The 17,496-nt window shown below is 39.8% G+C and overlaps 1 protein-coding gene across 1 annotated transcript in view; it reads right to left on the reverse strand.

Moving 5' to 3' along the window:
• The window catches only part of LOC146494253 (uncharacterized), a 53,734-nt gene extending 36,238 nt beyond the window's left edge, over positions 1–17,496 (reverse strand). The window contains exons 1-9 of the mRNA XM_085145104.1: positions 17,228–17,496; positions 16,468–16,584; positions 15,252–15,323; positions 14,455–14,628; positions 14,103–14,260; positions 12,574–12,762; positions 11,557–12,118; positions 11,098–11,260; positions 2,459–2,570 (exon numbers count right to left, since the gene is read on the reverse strand). Of these exons, the coding sequence (XP_085001230.1) occupies positions 2,459–2,570; positions 11,098–11,260; positions 11,557–12,118; positions 12,574–12,762; positions 14,103–14,260; positions 14,455–14,628; positions 15,252–15,323; positions 16,468–16,584; positions 17,228–17,299 (1,619 nt within the window). The 5' untranslated portion in view covers positions 17,300–17,496. The remainder of the gene's footprint in view (positions 1–2,458; positions 2,571–11,097; positions 11,261–11,556; positions 12,119–12,573; positions 12,763–14,102; positions 14,261–14,454; positions 14,629–15,251; positions 15,324–16,467; positions 16,585–17,227) is intronic.

Genomic DNA, 17,496 nt, shown 5'->3' on the forward strand with positions numbered 1-17,496 from the left:
TGATTTCATACTCTTTTGAGCTTTAATCAATCACTTGTCTGCTCTCTGTCTGTCCGGTCTAATCAAGCCACACTCACATAGTCCTGATACTTCAGATTAGCCGAGTCTGTTGAGTTTAATTTGTAATCAGTAATACCTAAATATATTCGTAAAACTCGATGCTTATTTAGTCATTAATATTCATCTGGTGGATAAATACGGAGCCCGTTTAGAGGGCTGCAATAGTCTGGGTCCTTCAATTTTATGTGAATTTGCCAATCAGTCTTTTCTTTCCTACGTGGTTGGAAATAAGTTCCAGCTGATTTGGGAGACTTGCTGCAACATCCTGTAGAAATCTGCTGCTGCTGGAAAAACAACAGTGCCAATGTGATGTCTGATTTCTTTTTTATTTATTTATTTTTTGCCTCGGGGCTTATATGCCATATGTCATATGAGATGTCTATGTTCATTCCCCTTTTTTTCATATTTGCCTGTATGTGTCATCCTCTGGGACAGTTAGTCTTGTTAGGCTTTTATGCCTCTCGGTTTTAATCAATTTTACACATTTTTCTCACCTACATTCATATCACGTACATTCCTTTACAAAATTTGATGTTTGATTTGTTTTTATGTGCCTTTTGTCTTTTAGTCATAATGTGTTCAGGGGCTGAAGATAAAAGATAAGCTATGTGGTTAAATCTGACAGGCAAGTGTAATTAATGAAGATTAAGTCAATTTATTTAGTAATTTGTCATTGTCCAAGGTCAATGAATGTTCAGAAATTGACTTTTCTGGCCACTGACAGCAATCAGCAATTATATATAAACTGAACAAAGGCAGATTTTTTTTTCTGAGTTGATATGGTGCTGTCACCAAATACACCCTAATGTCTTCCACACGTGGAGCTACAATATGTCCACCTAATGCATATATAGTTCCCAGTGCAAGCATTAGGTAAGAGTGGAGACAGTTCATCACACAAATAACAGAGTTTATAATTTTCTTATTAAAAATGAACAAAAAAAAATCATAGAACATAGAAAAATAAAAAAAATAAAAACTTAAAATCAAGAATGAAGAAAACCTTGGCAACAATCAGAAGCAGAAATTTTCATCCCAGAACTGATATCTTTTTCTGTGCCACGGTGAATATTTTATTGCTAAGGGGGAAAAGCGCCCATCCTCAAACAGTATGCTGTATGTGGAGCTATGAATTTATTTTCTACTGGTTAACAACACTGTGTCAGCTGTACATATTTACAGTCTTTTGTTTTTATTTTGATAGAGATATTTGTTAGTATGGCCCGTGTGTGAAATTTAGAGTGACATTTGACTAAGAATAGTAGTACTGTATGAACCTGAGAATTATTTCAACTTATTAATCTTTAAAAAAGAGTAAAGAGTTGAATATGACGTGTCGCCATGTCTAAAAGGTAAAAACACATCAAGTGCAGCTATCTCTAATATCAGTCCTTGTTTAAGCATCAGAAAAAGATATGTGCATTTAGACCTTTAGACTGACTTTCAAATTTTATGTTCCATTTCCTTTTTTTGTCATATGTACTTCTCCCTTTTGATCTTTGTTCAGGTATGTCATCACATGTTTTCTTGCTTGGCCCCATGGAGCGATGCCATTAGACTGATTTCTAGTAGCCAAGGGAAAGGCGAGTGATTAAAAGCCAAGTAACGCTGATGGTCCTCGTGAGCTTCTATAAAGCAGCGAGACGTTGATGGGAAGAGCCATTTATTCGCTTGCACTGAATTTGAACCTCTCTCTCGTCTTAAACTGGGCTTCCTACTTCTGTCATTCGTGTGAGTTCTGACCTCAAACCATAGACATTCGCCTTCTCACGAGTCAGCCTATGTGCCACCAGAGTAGCACCGGTCATCAATATTGCAGCACCTGTTGGGAGTGGTTCTTTCAAGATTGTATTCCTCAGGACGACGCCACCACGCATTAAAATATATATTATGTTTTCACAGAATATATAAAACAGTCCCCACAGTACATTAGATCAGTTTTGCCTTCCAGGAGGTCAGCACACAGAGTCACTAAGTAAACTGCAGGTAAGAATCAGGAAGCATTTTACCCACTTGCTGTGTTTTATTCCTGAGGGCATGTCAATAGTTTCCATCTCTGCAAATAACCCGAGATAAAACTTTTATCAGTGAGCTGCTCTAGTAAAAGGTTCTGGCATCTGCTCTTTAGCATTAAAACACAGTGAATTCTGCTGTGTTTCTTCCTCACATGAATTGGCAGCGGTTTCCCCTGTTTCACATTGTCCTGGCAGTAACATGGACCCACATCCCCGTTGATGATTTGTTTAGCATCTAGTTTCCAAAGGCTTTACCTCTGCCAATGAAAACACACATCAACCGCCCACGGACTTGGGCACAAAAAGATGTTCACCTCTCAGCTTCAGTTGTGACACTATAAGGAGTGAATACAAATCAGTGTTTTTTTGGCACCAAGTCATACCTCCTCAGAGAGGTGATGTGCTCATCAGACAGGCCTCCATCTTTCTCATTAATGATGAACAGTTTGTCCTTCAGCTCTCCCGGTTGCACCGGAAAACTTTTGAGAAAAATGTCTAGGAGAACAATAGATTAGAGAAAGTCAACACACTCAATGGTACATGAAAGCTTTTCTCTTGACAGATAGTCCTCTTATCCTGCGATGAAATGACTCAAAAAGCATTCTGAAGACAAAGGGTCCTTTGCTTAATTACTTTCTTCTAAATGCCTAAGGGAAATGAACAAATTTGCATTCTATCAAGTCAAAGCTGATGTGATTTTTTTTTTTATAGGAAATGCCTCTGCATAATTCAGTAGCTGTGAGAAGACTTCATTATGAGCATCAGCGTTCAGACATGTATGTAATATGAACAGTGAATTCTATAAAATACACTCACTTAAGCCAGTCTGACGCACGGGCTCTGATTTAGCAATTTTAATTTAATATTTTATGAGGCTAAGTAACAGAAAGCCTCGACTCTGAATGCTGATCATGTTGTTTAAGACATGTTGACCGAATAGTTTGATCGTCTGTTCACACATTTGCTCTCAACGGTAGAAAAGATCGATACCACTCTCATGTTTGGCTGCTGGTATATGAAACTGCAACAGCGGTTTATCTTTAGTATAATGACTTGTTCTAGAATGTGCACACACGTCTACCTCTAACATTCACTTAATAGTGGATTGTATTTTGTTCTTTTAACATGTCTATCCATCTATCTTTTTCTGCTTATCTGGGGCCGGTTCGCGGGGGCAGCAGCCGAAACAGAGAAGCCCAGACCTTCCTCTCCCCAGCCACCTCATCCAGCTTGTCCAGGGGAACACCGAGGCGTTCCCAGGCCAGCCGAGAGATATAATCTCTCCAGTGTGTCCTGGGTCTACCCCAGGGCCTCCTTCTGATGAGACATGCCCGGAACACCTCATCCAGGAGGCACCCAAGAGGCATCCTTGTCAGATGCCCGAACCCCCTCAACTGGCTCCTTTTGATGAGAAGGAGCAGCATATCTCTAAGGGAGACGCCAACCACCCTTTGGAGGAAGCTCATTTCCGCCACTTGTATCTGCGATCTTGTTCTTTCGGTCACTACCCACAGCTCGTGGCCATAGGTCCCTCACCTAGGGACGTAGATCGACCAGTAAATTGAGAGCTTCGCTTTTACACTCAGCTCTCTCTTCACCACAACAGACCGGTACAGCGTCTGCATCACTGCAGCCCATGCACCAATCCGTCTGTCGATCTCCCGCTCCCTTCTCCTGTCACTCATGAACAGGGCCCCAAGATACTTAAACTCTTCCAATTAGGGAAGAACTCGTCCCTGACCCGGAGTGGGCACTCCACCCTTTTCTGGCTGAGGACCATTGCCTCAGATTTGGAGGTGCTGATTCTCATTCCTACAGCTTCACTCAGCTGTGAACCGTTTCAAGGCGAGCTGGAGGCCATCAGCCAATGAAGCTAACAAAACCACATCATCCGTGAAAAGCAGAAATGAGATTCTGAGACCATCCAAGTGAAAGTCTTCTGCCACTTGGCTATGCCTAGAAATTCTGTCCATAAAATTAGGAACAGAATCGGTGACATAGGGCAGCCCTGGCGGAGCCCATGACCCACCAGGAACGAGTCCGACTTATTGCCGGCTATGCGGAGCAAGCTCTTGCAGCGGTTGTATAAGGATTTAATGGCCCGTAGCAATGGGCCAGACACCCCATACTCCCGGAGCACCCCCCACAGGACCCCCTCGAGGGACATGGTCGAATGCCCTATCCAAGTCAACAAAACAATATTTAAAAAATAACAAATTAAAGCAATAATTGAAAAGTTGAAAAGCCCCCCTTGTTATGCTTGTAGAGAGCTAGGCTAGCTATTCAACTGCCTCCAGCATGTAGCCAGTCCTAGGATAAGCTAGGCCGCTGCTTGCAGGCATACGATGCAACTAGTGTCAATCTTATGTAACTCTAAACAACTGTCCATAAAAAGGGTGACTTTCAACATTTGCAGTCCGAAGTAGTAGTTGAACTGCTGAATCCAAACCATCAAACTGATTAAAAATGGGCTCATCATGTTAAATGAGGAGCACTGAGGTACAAAGCTGTAATCATCACGTCTCTAAATACTTGACATTAAAGACTTGAGACAGTAATTCCCTTACCAGGACCAACAGAGGACAAATCATAACATCAAACATCCAAAACTATTTTGAAGAACTACTAGTCTCCTCGTGAGTAAGGGTTAGGCTGTCTCATCTAGCCTGAAACACACACACACACACACACAAGTGCAAATTAAGCCCTTTGTTGGCTGGCACTCAGACAAACTGGGCAATGCCCTGGCAAATTAGAGTATGGAGATGGAGAGTGTTTCCCATCGGGTGCATGAAGCCACAGGTGTACTTTTAATTAGGAGTGCGACATTTTCAGTCATTAAATAGGCAGCATGCAGTGGGGCTCTCAAGGTAAATAACCATATGAGTCGGACACACAATCTAAACAGAACTGCACTTTGATCATACAAATCCGCAATGGATCTCATCTAATTATGGAACTGTATAGCTCTATCACATTAATTCAGTACAATTTTGAGGTACTTTGAGTATCTCCATTTAATGCTACTTTCTGCTAGTACGCCATTTCATATGGCACTTTTTACTCCTCTTCTGTTATCTGACCAGGTATCTGGTAGCTTTATTGTTTATAGTTAATATTATTTTTTAACAAATATTCACTTGAAGCAAAATTTGCGCATAACAAAGCAGTTTCACATTATTTTTACCATTCAGCCAACAATCCCCCAAGCCAATGGATTCAGTTCAGCTTTATTTATATAGTGCCAAATCACAACAATAGTCACCTCAAGTGGGTTTATAGTGTAAGGAAAATAACCTGTTATAATACAGTGGCAACTCGTTGTGAGCAAGAGATAGTGGGAAGGAAGAACTCCTTCTTAACAGGAAGAAGGAGGTCACTTAAGGCTGTTCGATATAACGATATATATCGGATGACGATATAAAACCGTTTCATTTTACGCTATCGTTTGTTTCGTAGTGTCGCAAAATAAACTGTTTACTGCAATATTTTTTCATCGTTTTGGTGGTCACTGTAGTGGTTATATTAATTTCTTAAAGTTCTCTCTTTCTCTTATATTTAATATAACCACACTACAGACGGACAAGCGCCTTTTTTTATGCTTTGTCGTTAGCAACAACACGGTAAAACAATCACGTGTCCGCTTGTTTATGTTCCACATAAACCTTTCACAATAAAGCTCAAGATCCTGTTGAGACTTTTCAAAATAAACTGAATCACGTGAAAGAGCAGATTATTTACAGATGAGAAGTAAAAAAAGAGCCGCCAGGTGCTAAAAAATAAACCTTAGACTCAAACGTTAGAACAGGCTTTCCCAGCAGCACGCCGTGTATTAAATACTCACAAAGGAAAGGCTGTTACAACTTATGTCTAAAAATGTATGGTTTCATACATCGGTTAAAACACTGGACTCCAGCTACATGACGCACAGCTGGAAACACTTCCAGCTTTACAGAATTTACAAAAATGTTGCATTTTTGTGATTTATATCGTTATCAGGACGATAGAATTCTTATATCGGGATATGAGATTTTGGTCATATCGCACAGCCCTAATGTCACTTGCCGCAAGACACACTGTGGAAGAGAGCCATTTACTAACAACTAACAATTAAATGCAGAGTGGTACACAAACCCATTGCAGCATAAATAAGGGAGGATTCTGAGTCACCTGATCTAGACCTGAAAGCTTTAAGGCTAGAGAGGGTGTCTGTCTCCCAAAACCAAACTGGGAGCTGGTTCCATAGGAGAGGCCTGAAAGATGAAGGCTCCTGATTCAGCCCAAATCAGTGCTTAGACTAGGAGCAACTGGGCAACACACTACAAAGAGTACTGATACATTTACCTAAGGAAAGCTGTGGCTCCATCTTTCACATCAAAAACAACACTTGACCTGGGAATAAACCATTCTGTATGATAACATTCAGAATCTTTTATAATTTATTTAAACATTGTGGTGGCATCGAGAGAGGAGTCACGGCTATTAGCGTTCAGAAATTCCTAACACACATTCACAGACAAACCTTGTATCGGCGTCCTTCATCTGCTCTAAAGATAGTTTTCAAAAGAATGCAAAAAAAATCAATATGAGCTGCAATCTTGCTGTGAAGGGTCTACTGAATTTCTGTAGAGTACTTAAATGCAGTGCACAAGTACACAGATCAATGCGGCATTGTTCTATGCACGCTTGATGCAGCTGATGTACCGGCTTGCCCATAAGGATCATGCTGATTACCATATTAAACCCCTCAAAAACACAAAACAATAGTAACACAACCGCCTGCTCAAGCTGTCTAGTTCCATCTGCCTCAGTGCGTAACTGCACTGTTTTTAAAGGCACTGTGGATACAGTAAGGGAGCCAATGTATGTCTGATGCTAATTATCACTTCTGGGTTTGTTAATTAATTATTGATCACATATCTGTGATGTTATTATATTAAGGTGGAGTCTCACTGTCTACTGAGGTGAGGTGTTCCTGGCTTTGTAAAAAAGAAAGTGAGACTTTGCATGCACACTGGCTCCCAGTTTAATGGGATCAGATGAATAAATAGTGTGGCGAAGAATGAGATATGAGACGAATAAACAGCAGGAATTTAGGCAGGTGATAAGCATGCAAACAAGAGCGGGAGGGGCATGTCGCTTATGTGTGCATGTGTGTCGGGGGTGGCAGGAACGGGTGCTATGGGATAGAGAGGGACAGAAGGAAAGTGAAGTCTGATTCCCAAATTATTCCGTTTTATGTATCTGGGTGGAGATCATGTGTTTTTAAACAGGCAGAAATCACCTCTGGACTAAGTCTGTTCTAAATTACAAAAACAAAACTCAGTGTTTAAAATTTGCCTCAAAGTCAGATACAAAACGCAGCAGTGCAGCAAAGGTAATTAACCATTACTTCTCAAGATGCTCTTTCTTCGGTATTAGCATTTTATGTTACTCATATATCACTGCAGTTCAGATGTTAGGCTTACACAATACAATAATTTAAATGCATTGATATAGATCCAAAGTGTCAAATTTGGCTCCACCGTGGCCCGCTGCGACCATAAAATACTATTTACAGATGAGCCACAACATCCAGTGTTGTGAGATGAAGCCAAAGCAAAGTCATAAAACTGAAACCAAAGTTACAGCACAAAAAATAATGTTTTGCAGTTACATAAACACATTTCTTCTTACATTTCATTTACCAAATAAAAAATGGTGATTTTTTTTTTTAAGTCACCTTTTAGAATTTTTATAAAGGTTACAATTTTGCACAATCAGCAACTAAATGCATTTAGCCCAGACGACCTGCTGAAGTTCAAACTGAGCTTCAGAGTGGGGATAAAAGGTGATTTAAGTGACTTTAAATATGGCATAGCTGTTGGTATTTCAAAAAAGGTTTACAGCACCATCTCAATCTTTACAGAGAATAGTCTGAAAAGGAGAAAATATCCAGTGAGCAGCAGTTATCAAGGAGAAAATACCTCGTTCCTGCTAGAGGTAAGAGGAAAATGGCCAGAGTGCTTTGAGCTGATAAAAAGGCAACAGTAACTAAAATAACCACTCGGTGCAACATAAATATGCAGAAGAGCATCCTTTAGTACCAACCGAGAAATGTTTAACCCCCACACTAGGAATGTTGCTGATCATGCCCATTCCTTGGGAAGATAGGTGCATGTTACCATGCACCTATCTTCCAATGTCTGCTTCCAGCAAGATGATACACGTTACCAAGCTTAGATAACATCAAACTGGTTTCTTGAGCATGGCAGTGAGTTCACTGCATTCAAATGCTCTCTACAGTCGCCAGATCTCAGTCTGATAGAGCACTTCATGATGTGATGGATCTCATTATCGATGTGCAGCTGACAAACCTGCAGCCACTATGTGATGCTGTCATGTACATATGGGACAAAATGTCTGAGGAATGTTTCCAGCAACCTTGTCGAATCTATGCAGATCTTCAGGTAACGGGAAGTCCAACCCAGGACTAATAATGTGCATCTAATAAAGTTTCATAGTGTATTTACTGAACTGTACCTCTCAACTGTTTTTCAGGTAATTATGTGGGGCATCTCTGCTTAAACTGCACAGAAAATGGAGGGATTGATAGATCAGTGGTTACCATACTGGCTACCAGTGATGGGAATAATTTCATTAAAATAAACGACATTACTTTTTTCAGTAATGGGCAATCTAACTAATTACTTTTTCTATTATTACAATGCCGTTATCTTTACACATGACTATTTTTTAGCACACAATGGGTTGAAGCTGTCTTCCTCTTACTGGGAGCTGGGGGGAGGGGGCTAACAATTGCATGAGTGCTGCTGATGAAGAGTGAAGTAGTCATGGTAAACCAACCAGAGGTAGACTTGGGCGAGCGTTCACATACAAACATATACAGACAGAGGCACAGTCATGGAGATCCCAGATAATTCAAATTTAGCATTTTTTTAAGTGGAAGTCCAGACATAATTTTTCTCTCAAAGAGAAAAACGTCAAGAATCTCTATGTGAAATAGGATTTATGTCCTGGAACAAAGTGCTTTTCCACATCAGCTGTAAGCAATTCGACTACTTTTGTTGCACCTCTCAATGTCAAAGCCGCAACAAAGCTAGTCACCCATAACGACGGTGTTGATGCTAGCAGGCGCAGACCAAACCCAGGTGAGGCTATCGTGAGCTCAGCAAATAACAGAGATGGAGCGACGCCATCTAACAGTCTAAGCTTGATTTCTCTTCTCCGCAAACATCTGTAGCACAGACTGAGTTAAAAAAACTGATAGCCAAGTATGTTGTTGAGAACATGCTGCCTTTATCAACAGTCTAGTCAGATTTCTTTAAGTCTCTTATTGCCAAGATACCGCCCAAGGAGAGGTAAGCTCACCAAGCAGACTTTTTCCAAATACGTAGATACCCAGTACTTTAGTGTTTACTGTTTGCTATTAGTTCCTTCGACTAAGGGCTCATTTATTTCAATTATATATTCAGTTTGAATATGCACTTTAGTATGTTCAAGTATATTTACTAATTTATATTTTAGCATTTTACTTAAGATGGGATCAAAATTATTTTGCATATTTAAACTTTTTTTAAAGTTACTTTTCCTGGTAATTAGTTACTTTTATAATAATGTAACTCATTTGTAACAAGTTACTTTTTGGAAGAAGTAACTGGCAACTATAACTAATTACTTTTTCAAAGTAGCTTGACCAAAACTGATTAGCACTAATTAGCAGGTATTTGTGTCTATCTTACAGACAAGCTAGCTATAGTTAGCATTTCACTCAACTCTCCGTACGTGCTCACTTCTGGTGACAGTTTCAAATCAAGGCTTCAAGACAAACCAATATGCAACATCATGAAGGCTACAGCAGTCTTTCATATATATTCTACACTTATGCATAGTTGTATTAATAAGTATAATCCAGTAACAGAAAACTAAAACACACATGCACAACAACTTTTCTTTCCTGAGAATATACTTATCGCCTTTCACATAAGTGACATTTTGAACTTTTTAATGTTTTGTAGCAAAAATTCCACTTTCATTGGTGGTATTAATAGGACCAAATAAATAGGAACTGAAAGGAAGATGCTTTTCCTTGTTCTTCAAATGTTTTTAAAGCTGGCAGCAAAAAGACGCATGGCCTTGAGTTGCCTTCGGGCTCTCATCTCTCAGCTCCTGCGCCTGACAGAATCAAAGTTTCCAGGTCAGGGAGGAGCCCTTGATACAGTATTCTGTATCAAGGCAGGAAATCACTGCCGTTGTCGCTCAGATCCCCTATCCATATTTTATGAATATGTGAACTCTAATTATGTTGCCAGTCTGCACATTCATGCTGATTCCATTTAGCAGCCCACCACCACATTTGTATCGGTTCGCGGTAACTGTGCTACTTGGAGGACCTGTGAGAGGAAGCTTCTGAAATGTTCTCCCCTGGCATGGCTCTTGAAATATACAAGCCACATACACTCAGTTAATCAAAAGTGAAAGGCCATTAGATGAGAAATAGAATATGTTCCAGTCCACAATCACTCTGCAGAGTCCATGGGCAGTCATGTCACCGCTGGATTGGTGACATACTGCCCCCTGCAGACACAAATACAAATCATATATGTGCTTTGCACAAAATGTGTCTCAACTATTGTTTGAAGAGAGAATACTCGCAGCATTTTTAACCCTGAAAGAAAGTTGTCAGGTCAGCTTTCTCTTAATAAAAATCGAATTTATAAAAAATTCAAAGGACTTCCTGACAATAATGCCGTTTCTGCAGAGAAGCTGCTCTTTCTGTGTAGTGCTTCCCTCTGGTGGTTGTGTAAACACATGTTCTAATTTCTAATTCACTGGAGAAATAAGCTCCTTTATTTGACTTAATCCGGAAGAATGGCTTTTCATTACAGCTTGGAAATTATACTTATTATTTCGCAGAGGAAATCTAATCTTCTTCTTAAAATGCTGAAAATTATACGTTTCCGTTGGCAATATTTATGAGCAGCTTCACGTCAAAAGTCATAGACATATTTATTGTACTCACTGAAGTTGTGTGCAATCTTCTGGTTCAGCATAATATGCTGGGTATTATTTGGCTCAACGACACCAAATGTCCCAAGATCTTTAACGGCAAATTGCTTGTGTAAGAGTGATGTGTCGATTTCAATCCTCCCCATGCGTTCCTGTATCCAGAACGATTTTGCAATCTGCCAACAAACAAATGAATTCAGTACTACAACAATTTAATTTTATGAGGAAATCAATGTTAATATTACAAAAGAACAGCACTTGAAAAGAAATAACTGACAGACAAAACAAAGAACAATTCGCAGCAATAATGAAGAAAAAACAAGCTGAAACTGACCTTTCTGTTTTTGCCGAAACAATAAAACATGTCATTTAAATATGAAAGACTCATACTAATGGGAGCCTTTGTAAATGCTATACTTGGCTCTGAAAATATGATAATTCAATGACTTGTAATGAATGGATACAGTTTTACCTTGTCTGGGCCAATAAGATCCCAGTGGAAAGCCTTGGTGCATGCTTTTTTTGAATTTAGGTTGAAGGGTAAAGGTGGAGGAGCTGGGATGTTTCGGGGGGGAGGCCCTGCTTCTTGGGCAGGAGACTCTGGGACTGCGGCAGGGGGTTGAAGGATAGCACGGAGACTGGGTGGAGGGGAGGTGGGAGATGTCGGACTGGGAGAGGGCGGTGATGAGACCTGAGGTCGAATTATTTGGGGAGAATTCCTCCTGCGAGGTTTAGGAATAGGCTTTGTGTGATCAGCTGATAAATTATCTCCATCACTCAGGGAGGGATCTGCATTTTTATTATCAGCTGGAGGATAAGTGATGCTGCCAGCACCGAATTCACCACTGGACTCGAGATCTGTATCGTTGTCATCTGTGTCTTCGGGTATGCTCACGCGTCTAAAGGACTTTTGTTCCATGAACATCTTGGACTTCCTTTTCCACTCTGAACACAGTTTGTCGATAGCTTTGACCCATGCGTCCCGTTCCTGTTGCACAGTACCCGGGGCAACTGTTTCATCTGGCACCTTGAATCTGCAATAAATAAGCAAAACCTAACTAGCATTTCTTATTTAGATGACAAAAGTGTGGTAATTAACAGTCCCAGACTCCTTTTATGATATTATCACTCAAACTGTTACAGTAAAAATGAACACATTACACAAATAGACTTTTGATCGAGGATACCCACTTGTGCAAAGCAGATAATTAATTAACAAAGCGCTTTACAATTCCATTATTCATTCACTCTCACATTCACACACTGGTGGAGGCAGCTACAGTTGTAGCCACAGCTGTCCTGGGGCAGACTGACAGAAGCGAGGCTGCCATATCACGCCATCGGGATCGAACCGGCAACCTTCCGGTTACAGATGCGCTTCCCAACCCCCAGCGCCACGGTCGCCCCACAAACAAATACAACTGGTGTGACAGAGTTCATTAGCTGCTTGCTTTTGTTATATTTCCACATCTTAATAAAACTCACTCACTGGTACTCATTTTTGTGGGTGATTAGACTGAAAATGTCAGAGTCGTTACATTTCTGCACTCTGGTGTCACCGTCTGACAGGTGAATCACAGTGGAAACAGGCACCAAGAGCGTCAACTCGCCATCTATGGTGCCCCGGCACCTCAACGGGACCAGCGTTAGTTGTCCTGGATGGAGCCGGGCCTCATATCTGGAATAAAATGGAGAAGGAGTCATGTTTAGTGTAAGCTTTAGATATATGATAATGTATGCAATTTACCGGTGTCTACTGTTTTTGAAGAAATAGAAATATAAAAAATATAAAACAGCAGCTAGAAATATAAAATACCCAGCCTGGATGTATTCTAAGATAAGCTCATCTGCTCACTGCTAATACCTTCTAGTAATGGGTCATGTATGAAGAAACATAGAGGAGGAGCCAGTTGTAGGCTCAAATCCAGGAAAGGTTCAGTTAGAGGAACTTTTCTAACTGAAGATAACAGATAAGAGGCTTTCGAGAAAAGAAGCGAGTTAATGTAACACCTGGCTCAAAGATTGTATCAATTTTCCATCAGCAATCAAAATGAAAGCATTTTTCAGGAATGCACTTAAAACTGCTCTCTGGTAATGAATATGTTCTCCTTATTCCTAGATTAATTGAATGCGCTGACTTTATTTTGCAGCATACATATGTCTGGATTCTGGCACAAAAGGATTCGTTTTTCATTCCTCTGCTGTAGGGCAGAGGAAGGCAATTGCAAATATGATTTTGATTAAACTTTATTTGCATATGCAGCGATCCAACGTTCTTGGGCAATGGGGGAACGGAGGATTGTGGACTAGAATTGGTTGGATAAACATTTCAGAAATACTGAAATCATTTTGTATGACTGTAAAACTGAAATAAAACTCAAGTAAACTTAAGAAACTCAAAACTATCGTAGAATTAGCTTGTAGCATGAGCTACAAGGATTCAAAGTCTATTAAAAGGGATCAATTATGCAGTACATTAATTTTATTCCATAAAATAAAGTGGTGGGGCGTGGTCTGTGGTGCCGCTGTAGGGGAGGCGGACGCACCTGAGCGGCATCATGCAATCATGTCCATAACTTTATTGACAATGACACATAGTGTGCTTATACAAAGCCCCCCTCTTTTGAAGGCTCAAAGGTACTTGTCCAAACTCACATTATTATTATTATGAGGATTTTTTAAATACTTGAATGAAAATTCTTTGGAGTCAGTGTAGAGCCCATGAACATCGTTGAATGCTGGGTTTCCACCTGAGATGCTTCAAGCACCATCAACTGAGGCTTTTTGCTTTTCTGTCTCTGTGTTTAAAGTGAAAATCGTGCTCTGCTGGGTTGAGATCACTCAGGGTTTATGTCAAGGCCCAGTATAAGACCAAATTAATGTTTTAAGCTGTTGACTTCTACACTAGTAGCCGACAAATATTACTGACAAATAACTTCTCACGACTAACAAAACTGTCATTTTGTCCTGTGGCTGTTTTGTGAGAGCGATGCTTCAATAATAAGCGGACATACATACTTCATCCATTTAAATGATGCCAAGCCTCCTCTGTGCAGCAACAACATCCCTTCTCGAATGCTCTGTGGTGCCTGAGATTGCTCTTGGGATTCTGCATTTTCTTCTCCATCATCATTGTATATGTTATTATAAATGATCTTATTGACAAGCTCCATCATCTGCTCGAATGAAAAGAGTCACTGTGAAACCATCAATGAATGATATGAAATGGTATAAAAGTAAAAGCAAGGCTGCTTTGCATTTATTTTTATAGCTTAAGTGTTTGCAATCAAGAGTCTAAATTCAAAGAGCAATAATCACATCTCAGTAAATCTCTGCAGAAATTGCCTCGGTGAAACAATCTTATCGTCACCTTATGTTTATCCTCCAGCGACGTGGCCTCCAATTCATAATCATGATGTCCTTTAAAGGAAATAGAGTACCTGGAACCCTCTCCATCATCACAACTCTTGACAATAGAGAAGGGAAGTTGCTGCTTGACGATTCCTTTCTCTATGCTGCACAACATTTTGGTCCTGAAATCAATCTGGATGTTCACAATGTGAGGGATTAAATGAGCATGTCTGAAGTGTGTACCGTGTGGCATTAAAACATTTATTACTGCCACGCTTTAGTGATTAATCTGCTTTCAGTAATGTACCATCGTGATGTAAAAAATCTAATTTGGTAATTACATTAGATTACACAAATCGACAAGTACAATTCCCATCAGCCCAGCCTGACTTTATCTTTAGTGCTAGTTAGCAATGCTAACATTTTTGTGTGTGAAAGAGAGAATCTGGAACTTGCAGAATCCTCGGCCTCTACATTTATATGGATTGCCTGTTAAATTTTTTACTACTGCACTCTGCCAGAGGAGCTTTGCATGTTTCAAAGTGCAAAATAATCCTTCTTTATCTTGTACCTGTACCTTCTTCAGCCCCTGTTCTCTTTAAGGCCCCCCTCCCTTAAAGATTCCTCCTCTGGTGCCTCTCAACAACAGGTGGGTGGAGTACAGCCAGAGCATGCAGCTGACCATGTTAAGTGTTGCTCTGTCACCTCAGAGAGCTAAGAGCAGCCTGAAGCCTGAGGTCACGGTCTACATTCCTGTTTCATTTGTTATACAATTGGATGCCTACAGCAAGTTTTTTGCTTTTGTTTTGAACTCACCTGTAAAACCCGTTTCTGCCACCTGTAGCGGCCATGCTTGTGAACGCTAAAGTTGTACTGAGATTCTAGTTCCTGCAAAAACAACCAATAAACAACATTTCATATATGAATACTTAGAAGGAAATCACCACTTAAGGACAATGTATAATCACTAGATTACACTATACTGGATTACACAAGGACACTGCATCATTGTTTCTTCCTGAGCCCTTGGACTACCTTCTACAAAATTGTGTTTGAACTGATCCAGCAGGCTTTGCAGCTTATTAGCAAAACAATGTTTATAAATAGCAGAAGAAGATGCAGTACTATAGATAGTCAGGTTAACTCCAGCATCAGACTTTTAAAGCCATCTGCAAAGTTTCTGGTGGTGCATTTAGGATATCTACATGTAAATGACATTCCTTTACCTGTGTCTGTCGCATGTCGGTTATTTGCAGGGACATGTCGACTATAACAGTTTAGTTAGTTAGTTAGATCAGTAGGTTAAGGGCTGGTGTTTATAATTTGATTCTTACATGGAATATTGTTTGTTCTGTTGTCCACTCATACGGTATTATCCAGGAAGAAGAGACATTAGAGGGTGAATTAGACATTAGACAGTTCATTTTGGGTTTGCTTTTAAACCATATCTGGTTGTCTTGAATGGATCGTTTACTTCTTGTAATATTTGTGAGAATTTAAGCTTTATCTGTGCTATTAAAAAAATTCCACCTATGAAATTATACACTTAACATAAACGGAGCAACAACCTGGAAAGTTTACTTTAAATTCCCAACTGACTGTTATTTTTCTTTAGCTTTAACTACGACACACTCCACTAAATCCCCCACTCATCTGGAACTGTTTAGTGTTGAGCGCATGAAATAAAACTACACATATCTACATATAGTGAATATTTAAACACTTTCAGGGAAAACTGAAAACCTGCAGGTTTCACTCTCCATCTCGTCACATACTGGTGGTCTGGACACATGGGGAACCCCAGATCCTGTTTACGGTATCTTGTGTTGTGTTATGTTACTGCATTATGGTCAAAGCTTGTTTCACATGACTCATAATACAAAACAATGCAAATTCTATCAACAAGATCCCTTTTTTTTCTTCTTTTTTTTTTCCATTTTTTGAGTTTTCAACATTGAAACAACACCTATGTCATACTCAAACTGAAGTCACCATGAAAATCGTGTACCTGCTTAGTAAAAATGAGGGTTACCTTGTCATCTGTCACCTTCTGTTCTCTGTCCATCCTTGCCTGCTGCAGAGCGTCGTCGATTGATAACTGTCCACTCTTCACCTTGTTCAGGATGTCTAGTTGCATCTCATTGCTCAACTGAAAACATAAAAATGTAAAAAGATGAAGACTTTATCTTTGTCTGGTTGATTTTCTTTCCTTTTTCACCCACATTTCAAAGGTCATCCCGATCTCAAAACAAGCATTCTGTGTGTGATTTATTTCTTCATATTTTAAAACAGTGACAATATTGAAAAAGCACAGAAAAATAAATTATTTAAAATCACTGCAAAGAGCTGTCACGTTCTCACTATAAGCACTATCCACAGGTGCACTGCTTAAGTTTTCCTTTAGATTTGCATAAAGATGGCACTGATTTCTCAGCATCGCAGTATGAGCAATGCCAACATCTGTCTGTCTAACCACACTGATAAGCCATTGTGTTGTAACATTATCAGAAACCGTTTAAAAGGTATATTCCAGGAACATACTGTCACACTTCTGAGTAATGTCTGCTCCTATCTTTGGGAAATTTCTATCAAGAAGGAAGTCAAGTAAAATTGAGGAAGTAAAATGCTAAAGAGACACTGGTGTGCTAAAACAGAGCATTGTCTGCACATGTGACGTTAGTGAAAGCAAGGCAGCTATTCTGTAGAATCATATTACAGTAAAGCTGTTGTTATTTAATGACTCATCTGCAGAAAGAGCTTGGCACTTCCTTAATTCATAAGTTGATTCTTACCTGTGGCATGTCCCCAGTGTACTTCTCCATCCTGGGTGGGTTGTCTTTTCTCTTTGATCCTAAAGTTGGCATCCTAGCTGGTTTAGATTATCTACGAAATGCTACAGTTTCTCACTTCAGTAAGACGTTTCTCCTTTACTGCAAATATAGATTCACAGTATTGTGTCTTGTTTTGTTTGTCATGCAGCCTAAACAGAGATCTACTTGACGACTGAGGAAAAAAAAGAAATGTGCTATGATTAGTAGGATTCCTTCTACCGCCGCCCATT

The sequence above is a fragment of the Neolamprologus multifasciatus genome, chromosome 20 (assembly GCF_963576455.1).
Source record: "Neolamprologus multifasciatus chromosome 20, fNeoMul1.2, whole genome shotgun sequence".
NCBI classification, from domain to species: Eukaryota; Metazoa; Chordata; class Actinopteri; order Cichliformes; family Cichlidae; genus Neolamprologus; species Neolamprologus multifasciatus.